At 37.0% G+C, this 25,333-nt stretch overlaps 1 protein-coding gene across 12 annotated transcripts in view; it reads left to right on the forward strand.

Moving 5' to 3' along the window:
* BRAF (B-Raf proto-oncogene, serine/threonine kinase) overlaps positions 1-25,333 on the forward strand; it is a 206,762-nt gene that overhangs the window by 74,413 nt on the left and 107,016 nt on the right. For 10 of the 12 annotated variants that reach the window (XR_013524207.1, XR_013524206.1, XR_013524208.1 and 7 more), the window contains 2 exons: positions 7,300-7,401; positions 21,995-22,258. Coding sequence is in view for 9 of the 12 variants with exons in the window: in XM_078343622.1 (XP_078199748.1) it covers positions 7,300-7,401; positions 21,995-22,258 (366 nt within the window). In the remaining 3 variants the exon portion in view is untranslated. The remainder of the gene's footprint in view (positions 1-7,299; positions 7,402-21,994; positions 22,259-25,333) is intronic. The other 2 variants (XM_078343621.1, XM_078343624.1) reach the window with 1 other exon arrangement.

The raw sequence follows: 25,333 nt of genomic DNA on the forward strand, positions 1-25,333 counted from the left end.
AGTAGTCTCTAGATTCTCCATCTTCTCCATCTGTGTTCATTTCTTACGTCTGCAATAACAAATAATAAACTTGGTCACTTACAACACCACAAATGTACTGTCTTACATTTCTGGAGGTCAGAAATCCAGAGTGAGTTTGTTTTACTGGGCAAAAATCACGGTATCAGCAAGGCTGTGCTCTCTCTAGGGACAATAAGGCAAAATCCCGATTTTTTGCCTTTTCCAGCTTCTGGAGCTGCACTCCTTTTATTTTTTGACTCCTGGCCACCTCCTCGATTGTCAGGGTCAGCAGGGTAGCGTCTTCAAATCTTTCTCTGCTAGGTTTTTAATATCGCCTAATCATCTATAGTAAAATTCCCCTTTATTTCCCTCTTATAAGTATGCTTGTGATTGCACTTAGGGTTTACCCAGAGATCCAGAATAATCTCCCTGTTTAACAATACTTAATCACATCTACAAAGTTCCTTTTGCCATAGATGGTAAAATTTACAGGTTCTTCTGGGTTTTGGTATACTGTATAGTTATCTTGGTTGGGTGGGGGGACACTATTCAGCCCTCTCATGCCATTCTTTCTTTAATATTACTTCTTGATTCAGTTTTCTTTTTCTAGATTTTTAGTTATTTTCTTCTTGCGTCTTAATATCAGTTCATTATCTTCTTGCTTCTTTTGCTGATATTGAGACGTATTGCCATCAGTCTACCTTGTCTTTGCTTTCTGGTTGACTTTAAGAACTGAATTTTTTTATTTTCACCTGTTTTGGAAAATTTATGGCCGTTTTCTGTTTTTTATCTCTCCTATTCCCTGTTTACCTGCCAGATTAACTGCTTCTGTGCTTTATGTCTTTAATATTTTCCATTCATTTATCTCTGCCTTTTGGCTGATTTTCTCAGTCACCTTCTAGTTCTTTAATTCTCTCTTCAGCAGTAATCTGTTTTATATTACCTGAGGTTTTAATTTGATGACTATATGATTCAAAATTCAGGTCTTTATAATTTCCTCATGCTTTCTCTTTATGTGTTGTCTTTAAGCTGGCTGTTGTTCCAGAGTTATCTCATTAGAAATGTACTCTTGTGTTTTGGAAATTTACTCCTTTGACTTAGGAGAAAACTACAGGAATAGCCTGAGAGATTCCAAGAAACAAATTATTGGATTCAACATTGCGGGATTCCTAGTTAATGATTATTCTTGCTTTTAATTTATATACTTATATATTGTTATATACGTTTATATTTCAGAGTTTGATGCCTTTCCTCACAGATTGGATTATTTTGTTTTGTTTGTTTTGAAATAGAGTCTTGCTCTATCACCCAAGCTGGAGTGCAGTGGCGTGATCTTAGCTCACTGCCACCTCCACCTCCTGGGTTCAAGTGATTCTCCTGCCTCAACCTCCCAAATAGCTGGGACTACAGGCACATGCCACCATGCCTGGCTAATTTTTATACTTTTAGTAGAGACAGAGTTTTGCCTTACTCCTGGCCTCAAGTTATCTGCCCACCTGGGCCTCCCAGAGTGCTGGAATCACAGGCATGAGCCACTGCACCTGGCCTGTTTTTGTTTTTGTTTTTTGTATTATCTTTCTTGAGTTTTGACAGCTAGATTTTGCTAGCTTCTTAAAAGTAATTTAGAAGATATTTATGTATCTATCTATATATTCATATATATCTATATATATATGTAGTCACCTATTGCTAATTGATATTTTAATTACATTTTCTCTAAAGGTTTGGTAGAAACCATCCTAATCTATACTGGATACCTTTTTATAGGGATGAGGGGAGCCAATGGCTGTAGCTTTTTTGTGTGTGTACCATAGCTGCTCTTCATGTCCTTCCATTACAGTTTGTCTGCATTTATATTTTAACACAGACATCTTCTAAGCTGGGATTTAAAAAAAAATTCTCAGTCTTTTTTTGGAGAGAGAGTTTTGCCATTTGTAAAGTCACTAAAAATGATCAGTTATTCACTAAGCTTGCTTGATTGTAATAGCTGTGGTCTACTGAAGAGATCAAAACAGAATAGGAAATCTTTCAGTGACTTTCTTGAAGTTTTTAGGGTTTTTTGTTTTTTTGGTTTTTTTTTTTTTTTTTGAGGTTAAGATTCATCCTCATTGTCCAAACTAGAGTGTAATGGCAGGATCTTGGCTCAACAAAGCCTCCACCTCCCAGGTTCAAGTGATTCTCCTGCCTCAGCTTCCCAAGTAGCTGGGATTACAGGTGCCCACCACCACACCCAGCTAATTTTTTGTATTTTTAGTAGACACTGGATTTCACTATGTTGGCCCGGCTGGTCTTGAACTCCTGACCTCGGCCTCCCAAAGTGCTGGGATTACAGGCGTTGAGCCACTGCACTTGGCTTGAGTTTTGTTTTTAATTTGTTCATCTCCCTTTTAAGATTATGATAACAGATTTTTCTTTTTTTCTCCAAGAAGATGTTTTAACTGTGTACCCACTGTTAGCTTTACAGTATCTTACTCTACTTTTTAGTATATCTCTATTTTATAAGAGTCATCAAAGTTCTTTCTCTAGCTGTTCTGGAGATTCTGAAAGACTTTTCTCTCCCAAACTCATTCTTTAAAATTCCAACAAGAGTCGTTGTGACTTTTGTTTATTCTTCGAATATAAAATTATTCTTCTTTGGGGACATAAGAAACCTGACTTTCAGACAGTCATGGTCTGGCCCCACTATACCTAACCAATTTTATCTTTTTTGTTATTGTTTTTTGTTTTTGTTTTTTTGAGACAGAGTCTTGCTCTTGTCACTCAGGCTAGAGTGCAGTGGCACAGTCTCAGCTTACTGCAGCCTCTACTCCTGGGTTCAAGCAGTTCTACTGCCTCAGCTGGGATTACAGGCATCTACCACCATGCCTGACTAATTTTTTGTATTTTTAGTTTCACCATGTTGGCCAGACTAGTCTCGAACTCCTGACCTCTAGTGATTCACCTGCCTCGGCTTCCCAAAGTGCTAGAATTACAGGCATGAGCTACCGCACCCAGCCCAATCTTAACATTTTCTATACTCCAGCAAGAAAATTTTATTCTAATCAGCTCATTTTCTTTATTTCCCTTCTCTGTTATTTTCCCCCCATTTTCTCTCTCCCATCGCTTGGGAAAAATAGATCTTTATGCTAACTGCATATTAGTTTTTATGGAACATTAAAAAAAGGGGGAGTATGGGTAATGTTGTCCTGAATTTACTGGACCTAAGAAAGAATCACTGAACTAGGATGACTTGTTTTCTCTCTATTACTGTGTTCTGAAAACAGCTTAAATCTTCAGGTTTGAGTACCTATTATGACTAAGACACCAAAATAAGTCATGAGGGGACAAAAAAAGAATAAAATGTTTTTGATCTTAAAGTAGCTAATAGACATGGAAAATATAATCAACTTTATGTTATCAAATTATGACTTAGAAAACAGTTTTGCCCAGTTGGTCAGTGAACACATCATAGAGGGATGCTCTAAGGAAAGATCCAGCCTGGGCAATGTGGCAAAACCCCATCTCTACTAAAAATACAAAAATTAGCCAGGTATTGTGCGCACCTCTAGTCTCAACTACTTGGGAGTCTGAGGTGGGACAGTTGATGCCAAGGAAGCTGAGGCTGCAGTGAACCAAGATTGTGCCACTGCACTCCAGCCTGGGAGACAGAGACCTTGTTTCAAAATAAATAAATAAAATATTCTTTTTTAAAACAAATAATGTTTGAGTGCTTACTATATGCTAGGCACTGTTCTAGGCCCTAGGGATAAATCAGAAAAAAATAAGACAAAAACCCATGCCCTTCTGGACTTTATTCTGTTGGGGAGTGGGGAAGATGCACACCAATAACAAAATAAAGTAAAATACATATAATAAGGTGGTCACATATGCTGTAGAACAAATAAAATTAACAAAGGGTATAGAAACTGATTCTGTTCCTCTAAGGAATGGGAGGGATCATTGCCTTTCTTTTTTTCTTTTTTCTTTTTCTTTTTCTTTTTTTTTTTTTGAGACAGAGTTTGTTCTTGTTGCCCAGGCTGGAGTGCAATGGTGCAATCTCGGCTTACCGCAACCTCCACCTCCCAGGTTCAAGCGATTCTCCTGCCTCAGCCTCCCGAGTATCTGGGATTACAGGCATGCACCACCACACCCGGCTAATTTTGTATTTTTAGTTGAGACAGGATTTCTCCATGTTGGTCAGGCTGGTCTCGAACCCCCGACCTCAGGTGATCCGCCCACCTTGGCCTCCCAAAGTGCTGGGATTACAGGCGTAAGCTACCATGCCTGCCCAATGTTAGTTGCCTTTCTAAATGAGATGGTAAGAGAATGCTTCACTGATAAGGTGACACTGGGATTAAGAGATGGATGAACTTCTTGGTGAGATAGTAAACCTTGTAGAAATCTTAGGGGAAGGGCATTCCAGGCAGAAGGAGTAGTAAATTCACAAGTCCTGCATTGGAAGTATACTTGGCATGTTCAATGAGGCCAAGTGTGATTGGAGAGGGATGGGTGATGGGAAGAACAGTAAGAAATGAAGATAGACAAATGGCAGAGGGCCAGGTCATGGCTTTGGTGATTTTTAGTGGGGAAGCCAGTGGAGGGTTTTGAGCAAGAGAATGACATGTAATCTGCAGTTCTAGTTTTGTTTTTGAAATGGTGGTCTCACTCTGTTACCTAGGCTGGGATGGCGTGATCACAGCTCATTGCAGCCTCAACTTCCAGGCTCAAGCGATCCTCCTGCCTCAACCTGTGGGACCACAGGCACGCTCCACCATGTCTGGCTAATTTTTTTTTTTGTAGAGACAGGGTCCTACTATGTTATTATCCTCCTGCCTCAGCCTTCCTAAATGCTGGGATTACAGGCATGAGCCATGCACAGCCTGTAGTTACAGTTTTTGAAGAATAGCTACTGTGCCTTTCTAGGTATGAAACAGGAGAGACCATTTCAGAAACTGTAGTGATAAGCTAAGAGGGAAATGAAGGTGGCTTAGACCAGGGTGGTAATGGTAGAGGTGGTGACTATATCTACATATATTTTGATTTGGAGATGGATTGAGATGGATTGTCAGATGTGAGAAGAGTGAAGGATGATGCTGAAGTTTTTGGTTTACTTGAAGAGCGGAGCTTGTCATTTTCTGAGGTAAAGAGACTATAGGAAAAACAAGTTTTGTGAGGTGGTAGGGGAGATCAGAAGTTAGCCTTTGATCATGTTAAGTTTGAAATGCCTATTTCAAACTAGTAGACATATTCAGCAGGCAGTTGGAGATCTGGTATTGAGAGGAAAAGGTAGAGTTGGATTTTAAATTTTGGGCATCATCAATAGGCATACAAAGATAGAAGATTGGATCAGATCACCTAGGCAGTAAGTGTTGCTAGATAAAAGAAGCCATCCAACACTTTGTGGAGATGTGAGAAATTAGCAAAGGCATCACAAAAGAAAACATTTAAATATCTGACTGGAAAAACAATCTGGAACCTCTGTCATTGCTTCTCAGACTTTTAATATGGGTATTAATCATTTTGTTAAAGTTCAGTAGATCTGAGACGGAGCTTGAGTTTCTGCTGGGGTTTTTGTTTGTTTGTTTGTTTGGCAGATTGCGGGGTGGCGGCGGTAGAAACTGAGTCTTCATTCTGTTGTCCAGGCTGTAAAGCAGTGGGGCAGTCACGGTTCACTCAGCCTCCTAGGCTCAGGTGATCCTCCTACATTAGCCATCTGAGTAGCTGGGACTACAGGCATGCACCACCATGCCCGACTAATTTTTGTATTTTTTATAGAGATGGGCTTCTACCATGTTGCCCAGGCTGGTGGTGAACTCCTGGGCTCAAGTGATCCACCTGCCTTGGCCTCGCAAAGTGCTGGGATTACAGATGCGAGCCACTATGCCAGGCCAGCTTCTACTCTCACAATCTTTAAGAAGATGCTGATGCTGCTGGTCTCTGGACCACACTTTGAGTAGCAAGATTTTATATGACAAGAGACATGAAAAACAATTGAAAAACCTTAACATTTGTAGAAGAATAAAGATTAATATCCAGAATAAAGAGTATCTCTAAATGAATAGAAAAGAAACAACTTAATAGAATAAAAGGGAGTACCGGGTAAGGGAATTTTCCAAAATCTCAAATGGCCAGTAAGCATAAAACTGCTCAACTTTGTAGGAAATACAAATTAAAACATTATTATTACCTTTTCCCTTTCAAATTGGCAAAAGTTTAGAAGTGTGATTATGCTGGGTATTGGTGAGATTGAAGGGAAAAGAGTAACTTACCTGCAGATAGGGACTTGGCTTGATACATTTCTTCTGTTGGAAGACCATTTGGCACATTTATTAAATTTTAAGTTATGTATACCCTTCAATCCTGGAATCGTATACCTAGATATCAAAAAATAAAACTTGTACCTTTACCCTGAAAAGCAGTTCAGAACTATTTTGTTGAAGTATTGTTTGATGTTGAGGAAATGGGATAATCTAAATGTTCTTTAGTAAGGGAATTATTAAATAAACCAAGAGACTTGGAACCCCCCCCTTTTTTTTTCATTTATTTCCCTGTACATTTAAAAATTGATATCTGACATTTTTTCATTATAAATTTAAATAGTTTTAAAGGCCATAATTTCTACTGTGTATTATATTTATGTTAAGTACATTTTTTGGACAAACCTTAAAACTGCAGATCTAGATCATTCAACTTAGAAATAGAATCTGCCATATAACCTAATTTTTGTAGCCAGTTCTCACTATCAAACCAGACAAATTGAACTCGGTTGTTTCCTGGATACCACTGAAGTCTGGAGACTGTTGAAATAGCAGTGCATGCTATATAACCATTAGGGAGTAAAATGTATACATATTGACGTGGAGAGACTTCTAAAGCATTATTATTCTGTGAAAAAAGCAAGTGTTGAAAGTATTTTATATATAGTATTAATTTATATTTGTATATTTCATATATATATGTATGTTTTTTCCATGAATAAAAGGGAGCCATGGAAGGCTGCACACCAAACCATAAACAGAACTTAACTTTTTCGAAAGGGGGCCTGGGAATGTGAGGAAGATTAAGAGAGATTTTCATGGTTTATTCTGAATAGTCATGTATTATTTGAATCTTTTATAGTTGAGAATAAGTTGTATTGCTAGTGTAGGAAAAAATTTAAAGATGTATAATAATAAAAGAGAAAAACCACTTACTAAATGATCTCTAAGCTCAAAATTTGAGGAACACTGGCAGTTACTATAATGTAGTTGTCTACATTAAAATATTTCTAATTTATATCCTAAGTGATTTTTGTTTAAACTCTTTTAAAATATTTTTTAGGTGTGGAATATCAAACAAATGATTAAGTTGACACAGGAACATATAGAGGCCCTTTTGGACAAATTTGGTGGGGAGCATAATCCACCATCAATATATCTGGAGGTAAGCTTTTGAGTATCATATCTGTAGTAATTTTGGAAAAAAAATGAATTTATAAAAACATTTGTACTGATAATCTTGATTATTTTAGGGGATGGGATTAGGAGTAGATTTGGGAAGAGAATTCGATTTGCCTGTATTATACTTCTTAATCTTGTTTTGTGTCACTTGTTATAATGAACGTGTATTTTTATAATTTGGAAAACACCAGAACTAAGGGGGATGTCATATAATTTTAAGATATTACTCTGAATTTAAAAATATTTTCTTTTTCTATGTGAGATGGAGTCTCGCTCTGTCACCTAGGCTGGAGTACAGTGGTGCAATCTTGGCTCACTGCAACCTCTGCCTCCTGGGTTCAAGTGATTCTTCTGCCTCAGCTTCCTGAGCTGATGGGACTACAGGCACACGCCACCATGCCCAGCTGATTTTTGTTTTTGTTTTTGTTTTTTTGAGACAGAGTTTCGCTCTTCTTACCCAGGCTGGAGTGCAATGGCATCATCTCGGCTCACCACAACCTCCGCCTCCTGGTTTCAGGCAATTCTGCCTCAGCCTCCTGTAATTTTTATATTTTTAGTAGAGACGGGGTTTCACCATGTTGGCCAGGCTGGTCTTGAACTCCTCACCTCGTGATCCTCCCACCTTAGCCTCCCAAAGTGCTGGGATCACAGGCTTGAGCCACTGCACCTGTACAATTTTATTTTTTTAAAAAAGAGAAAGCACACAGTTTTGGAGCTCAGCAAACCAGTTACCATATTGGAAAATGGGACAATTTTGTAAAATATTTTTTTCCAGAATGAGTCCCCCCAAAATTGGTTTCCGCTTCCTTATAGGAAAAATTTATAATTTTTAAATAGCTCACTCAACATTGTTTAGCTTTACTAATAGTGCTTTGAGGTTTGTGTCAAGCCTTCAGCATAATTGTAAATTTATATTCATTGCTCTTAATCCTGTGAGTTAGTAGGTGCTGTTATAATCATAGATGAGCTTTCTTAGCATTAGTCGCTTTATGTAGTCAGTCAGACTCCACAGCCGACAAGCTGTTACAGAATCTAGGTGATCAGACTCTACAGCCCACACTGCACACCACTACTGTACACAGCCTTTCTCTATAAAAACTGGCTCAGCTGTCATCACTAGTGATGCAAGGAAATGGAGAACTCTAAATTTAAAATGATCAGGTTGCCATTTGGCTCCAAATACCAGAGATTTTTAAGCCCAGGTTGAAAGACTTCTAAATTTTTAACTTAGTAATTTAATTACTTTGTGAAGGGCAAGTTAAGTCTTAAGTATTTTAGGAGGAAGTAAATTTATATTTCTAAAGTAAACTTGGAAGTTTGGGAATAATAGTTAATATGCTGTTTTCTTTCTTCTCTTCTTCATATGGCTCATCCCAGATAACACTCATAGTTAATATCAAAAGTAAGACTATAATGCTTATTTCTCATTCGTAGTTTGTACACTTCCTAATATCCTGTGCTATCTTCTAGACATATATTATTGGGAAGCTGATCAAAGGTGTCATAGGAAGCAAGTACTCTTAATGAGAATGGCAATTTTTTATTAATCAGAATTAGACAATATAACCAGCAATTTTTCTTCCAACCATTTCTGTGTCTTGGAGACTTTCACCACATACTGAGATGTAGTTCATTGGCATGAACTGTGCTTCACTATAGCAGTGATCTACTGCCTTCTCACATATCTCTTCAGGCTTTTTACTATTTGAAGATTGATCACTAACAACAACACACCTGAGAGCTTCTTATTCTGTGCCCAGTACTGTGTTAAATGCATTTTATTACTGAATTCATTCCTTATAGTTACTTTGAGCAAGATACTAGGTACTGGATATATTTGTTACTCTCATTTTACAGGTGGAAAAACAGAGGATAATTAACTAAGGTGGCACTGCTAGTTAGGGGAAGAAGGCAGGTATCTAAGTCAGAAGTCTGTGTTCTTGATCACTATCTTATTCTACCTTTATCATGACATTGTCTTTCTCTTCCTCTACCCTAACCCCCCAGACAGCTTCTCTTTTTTTGAGATGGAGTTTTGCTCTTGTTGCCCAGGCTGGATTGCAATGGTGTGATCTCAGCTCACCGCAACCTCCGACTCCCGAGTTTGAGCAATTCTCCTGCTTCAGCCTCCCAAGTAGCTGGGATTATAGGCATGCACCACCATGCCCGGCTAAATTTTTGTATTTTTAGTAGAGTCAGGGTTTCTCTATGTTGGTCAGCCTGGTCTCCAACTCCCGACCTCAGGTGATTCACCTGCCTCAGCCTCCCAAAGTGCTGGGATTACAGGCATGAGCCACCATGCCTGGCCCAGCTTTTTTTATTTGGGCTAAATATTTCTAATTCCTTCAGCTATTCTTTGTGACATGACGTACAGACCTTTTATTAGATACGGTCTTTTGGGTTGGTTCTTTTAGAATTAGACACACAAAATTGAACTACTTATTAAAATTAAATCTGACTAGGACAGCATATATCAGACCGTAACTCACAGGTTATATTATTAGCATGTGGTAAAACAAATATTTATTCTTGGGGACTTGTGCTATACAATGTGTGTGTATTTGTGTGTGTGTGTGTGTGTGTGTGTGTGTGTGTGTGTGTAGTATATAGTATGCAAATGTATGCATAGACATGCATGTACGTACACAGACTGAAGGCGGCAGTGTAATATAATGATTAAGATTAGCCATGGAGTCATACAGACTCCATGTTTGAATTCCAACTGTGGCTTAGTTTCTGTATTCAAGATATCCAGTCTTCTTACACCCCACCTGATTAGTAAAATAGGAATAATATCACACATTTGGTAATTTAAGGATTGAGTGTATAATTATGAAATAGCATAGTTCTTGATACAAATACTAAGAATTCTATAAGTAGTTTATTCATCTTGTACTGTTTTAGGCCTTGGGGAATAGCAATTTTCTCTCCCCCCACCACCCCAATGGAGTCTTGCTGTCTCCTAGGCTGGAATGCAGTGGCTCAGTCTCGGCTCACTGCAACCTCCAGCTCCCAGGTTAAAGCAATTTTCCTACCTCAGCCTCCCAAATAGCCAGAATTACAAGCATGCACCACCACACCCAGCTAATTTTTGTATTTTTAGTGGAGGCAGGTTTCACCATGTTGGCCAGGGTCGTCTCAAACTTCTGACCTCAAGTCATCCACCTGCCTTGGCCTCCCAAAGTGCTGGGATCACAGGTGTAAGCCACTGTACCTGGCCATCACCATTTTATATACTGTGAATAGGCTCTAACCAGCCCAAGAGAAAAGACCTGTACGTACTGATATTCGAAGGCCCATCAGTGAAGGGCCAGATCTACTGATTACCTACTGAGACCCACCATTCTGCAGGTTTTTAATCTGCCATTTAAGATTCCTTAACACATTTTTTTTAATTAGGGTAAAATATGCCTAACAAAATTTACCATTTAAACCATTTTTAAGTATATGGTTCTATGGTATTAAGTCCATTCGTGTTTTTGTGTAACCTTCACCACCATCCATCTCTAAAAATTTTATCCAAAACTGAAACTCTCTAGCCATTAAACACTAAATCTCTATTCTCTTCTTGTCCCAGTTCCTAGCAACCACCATTCTACTTTTTGTCTCTATGATCTATGAATTGGACTACTCTAGGAACTTCATATTATTGGAATCATAAAATATTTGTCCTTTTGTGTCTGGCTTATTTAGCTTAATGTCTTTGAGGGCTATCCATGTTGAAGCAAGGATAATACATATATCAACATTTCTTTCCTTTTTAAGGCTGAATAATAATCCATTGCACGTATTTACCACATTTTGTTTATCCATTTATCCATCAGTGGACACTTGGGTTGCTTCCCCCTTTTGGCTATTATCAATAATGCTGCTGTGAACATAGGTGTACAAGTATCTGAGTCTTTTTTACTTCTTTGGGGTATATACCCAGGAATACAGTTGCAGGATCACATGGTGATTCTATGATTATTTTTTCTGGAGTTGCCATACCTTTTTCTGTAATACCTACGCTGTTTTATCTTCCTACTGGCATTGCACAGTTCTAATTTTTCACATCCTTATCAATACTTACTATTTTCTGTTGGTTTAAAACAACATAGCCTAATGCATGTCAAGTGATACCTTCTTATGGTTCTGATTTGCATTTTCTTGATGACTAACAATGTTGAACCTTTTATTATGTGCTTATTGGCCATTTGTATATCTTTTTTGAGAAATGTCTAAGTCCTCTGTCCATTTTTTAATTGGATTTTTTGTTCTTGTTATTGAGCATAGTTCTTTATATATATATTCTAGATATGAGTTCTTATTAGATATATAATTTGAAAATGTTTTCCCCATTTTGTTGGTTCCCTTTTTACTCTGCTTATAGTTCTTAAGTCCAGATTATGTATTTTTCCTTTTGTTGCTCATGCCTTTGATATCGTATCCAAGAAATCATCACCAAATCCAATATCATGAAATTCTTCTCCCAAATGTTCTTGTATTTGGGTCTTTGATCCATTTTAGGTTAATTTTTATATATGATATGAAATAAGGGTCCAACTTCATTCTTTTGCATATGGATACCCAGTTTTCTCAGCATCATTTGTTGAAAGACTGAATGGCCTTGGCACCCTTGTTGAAAACCATTTGACTGTATATGCAAGTGTTTATTTCTGGATTCTCTATTCCATTGCTCTATGTTCGTCTTCATGCTGTCATCAAACTGTTTTGATTACACTGGCTTTGTAGTAAGTTTCGAAATCAGGAAATGTGAATTCTTCAACTTTGTCTTTTTTCAGGATTGCTTTGGCTATTCAGGATCCCTTGAGATTCCATGTGATTTTTCTTTTTTTTTTTTTGAGATAGAGTCTCGGTCTATCACCCATGTGGGAATACAGTGACATAATCTCGGCTCACTGCAGCCTCCACCTCCTGGGTTAAAGCGATTCTCTTGCCTCAAACTCCTGATTAGCTGGGATTATAGGTGCATGCCAGCGTGCCTAGCTTTTGTATTTTTAATGGAGATGGAGTTTCACCATGTTGACCAGGCTGGTCTCAACTCCTGACCTCAAGTGATCCGCCTGCCTCGGCTTCCCAAAATTGTGGGATTACAGATGTGAGCCACTGCTCTTGGCCTCCGTGTGAATTTTTAAAAGAATGTTTCTCTTTCTACAAATAGGTCATCTGGATTTTGATAGGGATTGCATTGTATCTGTAGATTGCTTTGGTTAGTACTGACATCTAAGACCTCTTAACTCTTAAATATGAATGAACAGTTAAGAATAACCAGATATTTAAGGAAAGTTTTCATCAGGAAAGACAGCAGCAGAAATGGTCAACAGAAACTCAGAAACAGTGTAGAAAGCAGAAGAAAACTTGAAAATAACTATAATTGGCATCAGAGATAAGATATATTAATTAGTCCAGTCTTGCTTCGTAGCAGTACTAAAGAAGCAAAAGTAACAGAGAACAAGAAAGACCTCTTAGAAATTAAAAATACAATAGCCAGAAAGTTTTAAAACTATATGTATATACAGACATATAGGTAATATATATGTGTATATATGTATGTGTTGTATGTATATAAATAAATATTGAAAGGTAGATAAATGTTCCAGAAAGCAGAGTAAAAGCAGAAAAATAGGAAATTTTAAACAAAACATGAGAAGAATTAAAGAATAAATCCAGATCCATAAAAATTATAAGTGCTTTTAGCTGCAAGAAACAGAACCCTTAAAGAAAATGTTGCTGGAACAAATAGGGATTTTCATTTCCTTTCGCATAGTAAGAAGCATAGAGGTAAATTATTGTAAGACTAGCTTGTAGCTCAAAGTTGTCAGATACTTGGTTGAGTCTCTATAGTCCCTTTGGCTTTTCTGTCATGACTACAGGAGATTTTAAGATCTTTCCCTCATACAACTACCCAAAGTAGAAAGCAGAAAACGGAGAGATTCTCTTGTGTACTCAGCTTTTGCTAGGAGGAAAATCTTTCTGAAAAATCCTCTGTAACTCTTCCTTTTATATCTCACTGACTAGAATGAGGTCACATATCACCCCTAGACCAGTGACTATGCTTACATTTCCTGAAATAAGAGGGGAATGAGTCAAAATTCTCCAGTGTTCACAATTTTTCTTCAGATTAGTTTGTATGCAGGGAAGTAGAAGTTGTTCTATGATTATTTTATTCTATAATTCTTCAACAGAAACCCCTTTTATGTTTCTAAAGGAAGATACATCTTCAACTACTTATTCTTCTTCTCTTCGTTGTAGCAAAACAGAGAAATTGGTTACACTACCATCAGAAATCCTCTTTATTTTCTTTTTCCTATGTACTAATTTCTTTTAAAACTATCTTTCCCGTTCTAAATGTTCCCCTACCATCGGATAACAGTTAACATTCTGTTGATTCCCTTGATGATAACTATAGTGAAATATGAGGTGCAGTACTCTAAAGTTTAAATTTCAAATTTGTCTCCTCGGTCGATCTTTGGTACCCTTTTCTCTACCGTCATCCAAAAAAAAGATAAGTTTACCCTGAAAAGTTGTTCCCCATAGTTTCTTCATTGCCTCTCTGTGTTTCTGTGTTCATTTATCCAAAAAATTATTTGAATGCCTTCTATGTGTAAGATACAATGCTGTATGCTTTTCTAGTAGTAGATTCTTTATTCTGTACTTGATTCATTCGTTGGAGCCCAGAGGTGAAGGGATACTGTTTCTGTAATTGCCCTACACCTGAGTCCTAACTGCCTTAGAATTTACGGTTGAATCATAGAGTCCCCTGTAGATTGATGAAGACAATAATCGCTCCTGGCATTTACTGAATACTTACTATATACAAGGTACCAATCATATACTAGTTCATGTAATCTTCAGCCTACCCTTTGAGTTACACTTAACTATTCTCGTTTTCATTTTATAAATGAAGCAGTTGAGGCACAGAGGGATTTAATAATATGGCCAGGGTTACACACCTTGTAAATGGTAGCCAAGGTTTGAATCCCAGACTTTCTGAATTTACAGCCGTGCTGTTAATCACTGTATCATTCTTCGGCTTGACAGCCTTTCTGATCTTTAGTCTATATAGAACTTAGAATCTAATACAGAGGCCTCGTATCAAATCTAGCAATGAAATGAATACTGGAAGCTGGATGCTTTCTGTGGAATGCAGAATAGTCCATTATATATGATATGTGGGCAGTTTGTAACATTTCATTGTATCACATTTCATTGTGAGAGCAAGAATAATAAGACTAAATTTTATTAACTAAATGATAAAAAATAAAATTTTTATTTCACTGATTTTTCTCATTACATTGAAATTAAATAGATCCCTAGATTTTTTTCCCTTCTATTTTAATTGAAAAATAATTCACATAGTATATGGTTAACTTTTTAAAGCTATGTAACTTAGTGGTTTTTAGTGTACTGACAAAATGGGGCAACTGTCACCAGTATCTGATTCCAAAACATTTTTATCACTCCCCAAAAGAAACCCTTTATGCATTAGTAGTTATTCCCTTCAGCTCCTGACAACCACTGATCTACTTTTTGCCTTTATGGATTTGCTGACTGAAATATTTCACATAAATAGAATTACACTATGTGGCCTTTTGTGACTGGCTGCTTTTACTTAATGTAATCTTTCCAACGTTTGTTTATGTAGTAGCATTTATCAGTACTTTCATTTCTTTTTATGGCTGAATATTTCATATACACACACATATCACGTTTTATCCATTCATCAACGGATGAACGTCTGGGCTGTTTATATGTTTTGGCCATTATGCATAATGCCACCATGAACATTCATGTACAAGTTTTTGTGTAGATATGTTTTCAGTTTTCCTTGCTGTATGCCTAGGAATGGAAGTATACTGGGTCTTGTGGTAACTCTGTTTTTCATTTTGAGGAACTGCTAGACAGTTTTTTAAAGATGCTGTACTGTTTTATATTCCTAACAGCAATGTATGAAGGTTAGAGTTTTCCCCCATCCTCATCAACACATTATTATCCATTTGTTTAATTAAAGCCATCCTAATAAGTAAGAATTGGTATCTCATTTGGTTTTGATTTACAGTTTCCTAATGACTAATGATAAAGAGCATCTTTTCATGTTCTTGTTAGCCGTTTGTATATCTTCTTTGGAGAAATGTCTATTCAAATCTTTTGCCCACTTAAACAACTGGGTGTGTCTTTTTATTACTGAGTTGTAAGAGTTCTTTAGGCCAGGCATGGTGGCTCACACCTGTAATCTCAGCACTTTGGGAGGCCAAGGAGGGTAGATCATCTGAGTGCAGGAGTTCGACACCAGTCTGGGCAACATGGCAAAACCCCATTTCTACAAAAATTATCCGGGTACAGTGGTGCATGCCTGTAGCCCCAGCTGCCCAGGAGGCTGAGGTGGGAGGACTGTTTGAGCCTAGGAGGCCAAGGTTGAAGTGAGCCAAGATGGCAGAGTCACCCAGGCTGGAGTGCAATGGTGCCATCTTGGCTTACTGCAGCCTCCGCCTCCCAGGCTCAAGTGATCCTCCCACCGCAGCCTCCAGGGCAGCTGGGACTACAGGTGTGCGTCACTGCACCTGGATAATTTTTGTATTTTCAGTAGAGACAGAGTTTCATCATGTTGTCCAGGCTGGTCTTAAACTCCTGGACTCAAGAGATCTGCCCACCTTTGCCTCCCAAAGTGTTGGGATTACAGGCATGAACCACCACCCCAGCCGGGAGTTCTTGATATATTCTAGATAGTAGATCCATGACTTAGAACTGTTTTCTCCCATTCTATGGTATTTTTTTTTCCACTCTTTCGATATTGTCTTTTAAAGTACAAAAATTTAAATTTGGATGGAATTCCAATTTATCTGTTTTCTACAGTTGCTATGCTTTTGGTGTATTATATGTAACAGACCATTGCCTAATCAAAGGTCAGGATAACTTCTGTGTTTTTTCCTAAGAGTTTTATAGTATTAGGTTTAGTTGTTTGCTACCTGCAGAGCTCAATTAGTAAGAGCAAAATCTAGTATAAAGTGACTATTTATTCCAAAGTTAGATTAAGGGAAGAAGCAGCACAGGCTTCCTACCTTAAGGGTACTGCTTCCCTTTTGGAGCAGAAAGTGGGCACTTTTAAAGAAGGTGTTTACACACAGGCAGAAATGAGCAGGTGGGAGATCAGCATATTCCCTTCAGTGCCTTATCTATCAGACAGTCAAGTTGGTGGCTTCATGGGCAGAAATACCTCATAGAGGTGGCTGAAAACTCTAGCAGGCATAGTTTGGGTTCTAAATTGACTGTTATCTCTTGAGGCAACCTCCTGATAGGTGAGAGTTTCGCTCTGGATTGTCTAAGCACATAGTTAGATCAACTTGCCCTGTAGGGAGTGTCTGGTGAAGAGGAGATAAAAGGCTGTAATTGTATTTCTTTTATTCTTTTATCTTTTTCTTTTTCTTTCTTTTCTATTTTTTTTTTTTTTTGAAACAGAGTCTCATTCTGTCACCCAAGTTGGAGTGTAGTGGCATGATCTCGGCTTATTGCAGCCTCTACCTCCTGGGCTCAGCTGATCCTCCCACCTTAGCCTTCTGGGTGGCTGGGACTACATGTGCATGCCACCATGCCCAGCCAAGTTTTTGTGTTTTTTTAGAGATGGGGTTTCACCAGATTGCCCAGGCTTTCCTCAAACTCCTCGGCTCAAGTGATCTGTCTGCCTTGGCCTCCAAAAGTGCTGGGATTACTGGCATGAGCCACCACCCCTGGCCTATAATTGCATTTCTAAAGAGCTAAATAGGAAGTGGGGAGGAGAAAAATGGTGGTGTTCAATTATATGATAGGCATATGACCCATTTTGTTTTATTTTTAATGTTTGTAAAGATGGAGTCTATGTTGCCCAGGCTGGTCTTGAACTCCTGGCCTCGAGTGATCCTCCTGCCTTGGCCTCCCAGAGTGCTGGGATTACAGGCATGAACCAACGTGCCTGGCCTATTTTGAGTTAGGTTTTTGAATATGTTGTTAGGTAGTAGCTCAACTTTATTCTTGTACATGTGGATATTCAGTTGTACCAGTGCCAGTTGTTGAAAAGACCATTCTTGCTTCATTGAATTGTCTTGCCAACATTGTAAAAAAAAAAAAAAAATCAGTTGACTGTAAATGTAAGATTTTATTTCTTTTTCTATTCATGTTCTATTGAGAAATAATTCACATTATTCATATAACACTATATGATTCACTTTTCTAATGTGTGTAATTCAGTGGTTTTTGGTGTATTTACAAAATGGACAATTAGCACCACTATCTGATTCTAAAATATTTTATCACTCCCAAAAAGAAACTCTCTATGCATTAGAAGTCATTCCCTCGAGCCCCTGACAACCACTGATCTACTTCTTGCCTTTATGGGATTTAGTGGTTGCAACTTGTTCTATTCTATTTTATATGCGTGTCCTTATTCCAATATTATTACACTGTCTTGAATATTATAGTTGTATAGTAAGTTTTAGAATCAGGAAGTATAAGTCTTCCAACTTCTTCTTTTTAAAGATTGTTTTAGTAATTCAAAGTCCTTTGTATTGCCCTATGAATTTTAAGATGAGCTTGTCAGTTTCTACAAAAAAAAAAAAAATTGAGATTTTGATAAGGATTGCATTGAATCTGTAGATCAACCTGGGAAGTGTTATCATTTTAATGATATTAAGTCTTCTTAGATTTTTTTTTTTTTTTTTGAGATGGAGTCTTGCTCTTGTTGCCCAGGCTAGAGTTCAGTGGCTCAGTCTCTGCTCACTGCAACTTCCACCTCCCGAGTTCAAATGATTCTCCTGCCTCAGCCTCCGAAGTAGCTGGGATTACAAGCACCTGCCACCACGCCCAGCTAATTTTTGTATTTTTAGTAGAGATGGTGTTTTACCATATTGGCCAGGCTGGTCTCAAACTCCTGACCCCAGTGATCCACCCACCTCAGCCTCCCAAAGTGCTAGGTTTACAGGCATGAGCCACTGTGCCCAGCCTCTTTTTTTGAATTAAAAAATAAGACATGGTTTGTGCCCTTAATTAGCTTACAGTTTAGTCATGACAAGAATCAACAAAGTAATAACAATGAAAAACACAACAAGAATTATGAATACTGCTTTTTTTACTACCCATTATTACTAATACCAGTGGTAGTGTCTAGAATAATCTATTTTACTTGTATTATCTCATTGAATCCTCACAAAATTATTTTGAAGCTGAGAAAAATTAGCCATATAAAGAAGAGTATGATAAATATTCCAAAGGAGATAAAGAGAAAGGATACCTCTTCTGGATTTTAGCAAGGAGAGCTTAGAATTAGATTGCTTCCGAAATAAGTAGAGTTTTGATTAGAAGGAATAGGGTTTTTGAAAAATTGTCTCCTGAAGAAGTGGTATGTGGTATCTGCAGCATTTTGAATAACCAAAAGAACTTTGGTGATGATAATTGTAAAGTTTGCACATATTTTGGAGTGGCTTGCTCAGATTACTAGAGTGAGAAAACAGAGGAAAAGGGAAAGGTAGATGATACGAGGGAAAATGGCGGGAATGGTAGACTAAGGCCCTAAACACGCAATGTTAGCACTGAAGTGAGAGTTAAAGAAGAATGGGGAAAGATGTGGAGAATTATGCAGATAAAGAAGTAAACTTTAATTTGATGACTTTGATTTTCAGAGTGGATTTGAAAGTAATATTATTTTCAGAGTGAATTAAAAATTGAGGGATGAAGTTAAGATCCAGAGAAGAATTAGGAAGGTTGGAATAACTGTTGTGACTATGATATGATGTTAAAAATAAGCATCATTTTCAGGCATAGTGTGAAGAACCAGGCAAATCTAAGTTTCATGAATAGATCATGGAACTAATTAGACTAGTTTTATTATTTTCTCCAGCAATGTGTGGTAACCTGATAGGAAAAAAATAGAATAATTGAATGGTAAGATTTACCCAAAATTTGTATCTGGCAAGCAAATTGATAAAATAACAAGAATTAGCCAGAAAAATCTAAGATATCACCAATGGCATTGTTGCAATGGTGAACCACAAAGTATATGAAGGAAGACAATGACAAAGCTTAGTAACTGTTCGAGAGGTTAATGTTGACCTTGAACAGATTAATGTAGTGAGATAGAAATTTAAGAAGGTGGGATAAATATGTGTGCCTAGTGATGTGTGAGGTTCTAAATTGAGATATTTTTATCATTTGTATTTCTTTCGTAAAGACTGTGATGCTTCTCTGTGTCTTGAAGGTAGGATGGAAATAAATGCCTTTAGAGATGAGAGGTTTAGAGAAATCTATGGCAGGAGTATTAAAAGACTAATTGAAGTTCATACTGAACGCAGCAAGGGTAGTAGGTGAAATGAGCCAGGGGCCTTGATAGATTGCAGCTTTGAGATGGAGAGAGATGGAATAAGTCGATGTTTTGTGCTTAACAAAAGGAAAAGCTGTTGATAAATGCGGTGAAGTGATAGTTTATAATCTGTCATAGAGGGATCAGTATAATTTTTTAAATAAAGTCTAACATTTTGAAAAGGAAATAATGTTTGGAAAATTGTATCTGTTAATTACTTTTCCTAAGGTTTATTTTGTGTAGTAACTATACTTGCTCAGGTGACAGTAAATAGGAATATTTTATCCATGCAGGAGGAACCTTTGTGTCCCAGACTGCATATATGTGATCTTCAAAGAGTAAGAATTGTGTCGGTCTTATTTGTGTTTGTAGTCTGAGCACTAACAGAGCCAAACATGTATATCAGTATATATTTACTGAATGATTGAAGGTTCAATAAGTGGATTGTATTGAGAGAAGTACATTTAAATAAATGAGGCCTTAGTACTGAAAGCTAAACCGAATTGCAGCTCAGAAAATTTGGCATCTATATGTTTTTAATGCCCTGATCTGCTGTGAAAAAAGGTCTTGGTAGGGCAACTAATAGGCTGTAAACAAAGAGGACATTTTGATGTAGTTTAAATCTCTTACCTCAGTAGCTATTGTTACTATTCCCCGCCCCCCTTGTTTTCTTCTACATTATGTGGTAAGATGTAGCATAGCAGAGTCCTGTGGCCTTTATTGAAATGAAATTCCTCTTTCATTCTCTGCAACATCTTATAATTCTCCCTTGCTCCCTTATGTTCAGACTTCATAGCATGGCATATACACTCTACAGTCTAATCCCTTCCACCTTTTCAGCCTTTTTGTTCTTCTATCTACCTATTTTTCATTTAAATTTCTTTCTTTTTTAAGAGAACAGGTATGCTGCTAAAGTTTCATTTAAATTTCACAAACATATATTGATCCTTTGCTGTGTCCCAGGTATTGTATGACATTGAACTATACCAGTCTGTGTCTTTCTCACCTTCATTACAGAAAAAACAGACTCTTTGTTACAGAATTTTTCCTGTATACACGACTCCCTCCTCCCCACTTCCTCTGTCCATCTAAACTGCCAACTTTTCAAGGTCGTCTTCCTTCCTCATTCTTACCCTATATCAAGAATACTGTGTATTTCTCATGTACAGCAGTTACACGAATAAAAATATATCCATCTCCTACTCCACTGCCCAATAATAAACTCCTTGAGAGATGGGACAGAGCATTTTACAATCTTTGCTTCTCCCTTTCATAAATGTTTGTAGTATTGTATCTATTTGAGATGGTAAGTAGAAATAGTAGACCATGGTGTGAGTGAGGGGATTCCTAATGCCTGAAAGAACTGTGGACTTGTATATCCCAATTCATTCAGTGTCATTCTGTTCTTTCAAAATTTGGTATCTTGTATAACGGTTGCTTGACTTTATAGCCTTCATCAAATAAAACTTCTAGGAAGATACCCTAAGTAGCCCTGGAATTTCTTGATTGTAGGGTTTAAGCCACATTTTCAAATACAATTGTTTTGTTTTTCTTTTTTCACAAGGCCTATGACTTTTCATACAAGTCCTAATCTCTAAGCAGCATTTGGTGCAGAAAGAAGTCATCAAAAAGCTGTAGTGAGAAGAATAAAATATTTTAACTGATAGCTATTTCAGAAAGAATGTGGCAGTTACACATCTTCTAAAGCCTATTGAGGAGGTTTTGGTGCCAACAGTGAGATCTGGTACTGTGTCCTAAATTTTGTGGGGGTTTTTTTGAACAAATCTTCTTTAATACCTCATGTCCTTTTCAACTTCTTTTTCTGTTGCGAGAGATAATGGAATTTATATGCTTACAGCTTTTCTGGAACAAAATAATTCTTTTAATGGGAGGAAGACTTATCCTTTATACAATGTGTTGTGTTAGACATGGTTTGGAAGGTAAATATAATTGGACCAGAAAATTGGAAATACTGTACTTTTTAATTATTCATGGACCATCTAGATATCACATATGTATAAGTCAGATTTCTCTGGTGTAATATAGTGTGGTGTCTAATAACAAAGAATTCATCAATTTAAAGGTAAAAGTATTCATTTATAGTATTTCTAGAACTTATTTTGTAATTTGAAACTTAAAATCCTATCAGCTGGTAAAAAGATTATAATCGAGGGCTAAAATTTTATATTCTCTTTTGTTAATGTCAGGGCAAAGTCCAGATTGAATATAAGTCTACTTTATTTTATAGGCATATGAAGAATACACCAGCAAGCTAGATGCACTCCAACAAAGAGAACAACAGTTATTGGAATCTCTGGGGAACGGAACTGATTTTTCTGTTTCTAGCTCTGCATCAATGGACACCGTTACATCTTCCTCCTCTTCGAGCCTTTCAGTGCTACCTTCATCTCTTTCAGTTTTTCAAAATCCCGCAGATGTGTCACGGAGCAACCCCAAGTCACCACAAAAACCTATCGTTAGAGTCTTCCTGCCCAACAAACAGAGGACAGTGGTGAGTCGGTTTTAGTATCACCATTTTGCTGTTTCTTTGTATTTTTCAGAAAGATCAGTTGTTGAAATTCAATACATTATTACTTCATAGTCAGAAGTCATGCAAATAGAGGCATCCATGCCATGCAGGAATGAAAAAGACATAATTTACTTGGTGCCAAAGTCCAAGTTCCTTAACTGAAATAAATTGTATTGTCACCAGTGTTGGATTTGACATTTAAACCTGTCTGCCAAACTTGAACCAAAGTCATATGTAAGCACTAGTTTAAAATAAATCAGGATTTTCAGACTTGAACTTGTTCGTTGTCTAATGTGCGTCAGGTAAGTTTCTTTCTTCACCCTTGAGAAATCTCCTTTCTGAGTTATATTACCAGATGTCGAACTTGCAGTGTGATTGATGTGTTTTTTTCCCTCATCTACTTAACTTTTCGTTGTTGAATATTAGTATTACCATTGGAACAATGAACCCTATAAGTAACATTTAAAGCAGAGAAATCTGTGGAATTATTGTGGGTGATCTATAATTCTTAAGTGCAACAAATAGTAGACTTAAGCAGTGCATCTATATACATCACTACTTTTTTAATGTCTATGGGTACTTTTGACAATAAAAAAAATTCATTTCCAAATACAACTGAAGTCAAAGTTTTTCATTTTTCTCTCTGACAACAGAAATTAAAAGTGCAATTGCTCATTGTTTAATGTTCCAAAAATTCCTTTCTGACTTAAGAAAAAAATGTTATTATAAAAGCATTTTACTCTCAGAAGTTAAGAATTCCTGCATATGAGTTTAGAAAATTAATGGAGTTGGCTGAGCAGGGTGGCTCATGCCTGTAATCCCAGCACTTTGGGAGGCTGAAGTGGATGGGTCACCTGAGGGCAGAAGTTTGAGACCAACCTGGCCAACATGGTGAAACCCCACCTCTACTAAAAATACAAAAATATTAGCCAGACCTAGTGGCACATGCCTGTAACTCCAGTTACTTGGGAGGCTGAGGCTGGAGAATCTCTTCAACCTGAGAAGTGGAGGTTGTAGTGAGCTGAGAATGCGTCACTGCATTCCAGCCTGGGTGGCTGAGCAAGACTCAGTCTCAAAAAATTTTTTGAAAACTAATGGAGTTAGAAGTTTTCAGCCAGTAAGTTTTTATCTTAGGAAATATGGCTTTCTAAAGACATCATGTATTGTCGGAATAAAAAGTATGACCTTCAGTCATACTTTTCCTGCCCATTTTCCGTAAACAGAGAGGGTTGGTTGTAAAAAATGGACTCTATTTATTATGCAGAATTACAAATTGAGTTCTCCTACCCTTTCTCTTTCTTCTGTTGGGTAGAATGAAATTAAAATGATTTTTTTCCACATTAAGATGGGGGAATTATCAAGCAATATCTTTCCAGGGATGCCCCACTTAAAAGGGGAATATCAGGTAAAATTATGTATGAATTATCTGTGAATAGATATTCTATCTTTGAAGCAGCCTGTGTTAACAAAACTATGGCAAACATCCCATCCCCAGTAGATCTTAAATTAATTCTTTATTGTCTGTATTCATGAGCAGAAAGGAGGAAATGTGTTCTTCAGTCCTAGGCATCTCCCTTCTCTTCATCAGGATATTCTTGTTCCTTCCAGGTACTACTAAACTTAGTAATTATATGAGTTCCTATATACAAATGTAAAACTTGAGTTGTTGGAGCCTTTCAAATTTCTCAGCCTAATGATTAAGGTTAACTAGCCTCCTCATATTTATGAGAGAGGCCAAGAGTAATTTATAAGTATCACTAAAACTTATAATTTCCCTTTTAAAAAGAAATAAAAAACAACTGAGACTCTTAACAATGTAAAATGATCATAAATGAATAACTATTAGGGAATTGACTAGGCTTACCATAATTATTCTGGCTAGGCTTAAATTAAATAAGTAACTTGTTCTGTCCATCATATTCCCAGTTTAACAATTTGCATTTAGTACTCAGAAAAACCATGTATCATAAACTCATCAGTAAATGGGTTTGTGATATTAAACTCTGTCAAGCACATTATTTTGCCATTCTCTCTTTTATCTGAATATGTTAACCCTTTACTTAACTACCTCTTCTCTCCTTTTCTTGCCTCAATTCTTATTAACATTAACAGTTATTATTTGAGCATTTGCCGTGCTGTGTTCCAAGTTCTGTGCTAAGGACTTTACATATATAGTCTCAGCCAGGATAATTCACATTCTAAGTAAAATTGTTTGTGGTAGTGAATGACAGCTCCTCCATAAAAATAAATATATTTCTGTTTGTCCTGAACACTCAGGAACAAAGGGCAATAGAACCTACCAGCAGTAAATGAAATCAAGTACCAAGGATGAGATTATATTTTTTTAAGGTGGACTTAGATTTGTAGTCCAAGATAGCACACTTGCCTTTCTATCTTTGTTCCTCTCCAGAAATTTCATTGACATGATAGTAAAGATATGTAACAAGAATAATAAAACAGGATAGGATTCTGTCAGAGAACTAGAAATTTTTAAGAATTCCTGGAAGATGGTAAATATATGAATGGATACACGAATAAGCCAAAATAGAAAACCAAACAAAATACTAGGAGCTGGATTCTTACATGAAGGGAGCCATTCTTAGCAAAATCTTGATGAAGCAGATAGCATAGTCAGCAGGTTACAAATAAGTGGATTTACCTGTTGGGTAGTCATCAGAGTAATTAGTCAAAAGTCTTGCTCTGGCAGGAAGACAAAGTCATAGGTCTTCATAAATGGGGCAGGTAATATAAATTTGAATATTTCGAAGGTGTGTGTTAGTTGTGAGTCCTGTGGAGAACCAAAGCAAACCAAACTCAATTAAAAACACTGAAATTCTGAATTCAAAAAAAGTTGTTTAATATTAGCCAGATATTTTGAGATAATGGGCTGCTGAGTCCTGAGTCCCCAGTGGCGCCTTACATTTCACGTGTCCATAGCAATGTGAATGTTGTCTCCTGGAGTTGTACAACAAGGGGATCCTGTTAGTTCGTCGTCTGCATATATGGAACAAATAATTTATAGCATTTGTTCCATGAAAAAGCTCTAAAAATTGTTTT

The sequence above is a fragment of the Callithrix jacchus genome, chromosome 11 (genome assembly GCF_049354715.1).
Source record: "Callithrix jacchus isolate 240 chromosome 11, calJac240_pri, whole genome shotgun sequence".
In the NCBI taxonomy this organism is placed as follows: Eukaryota; Metazoa; Chordata; class Mammalia; order Primates; family Cebidae; genus Callithrix; species Callithrix jacchus.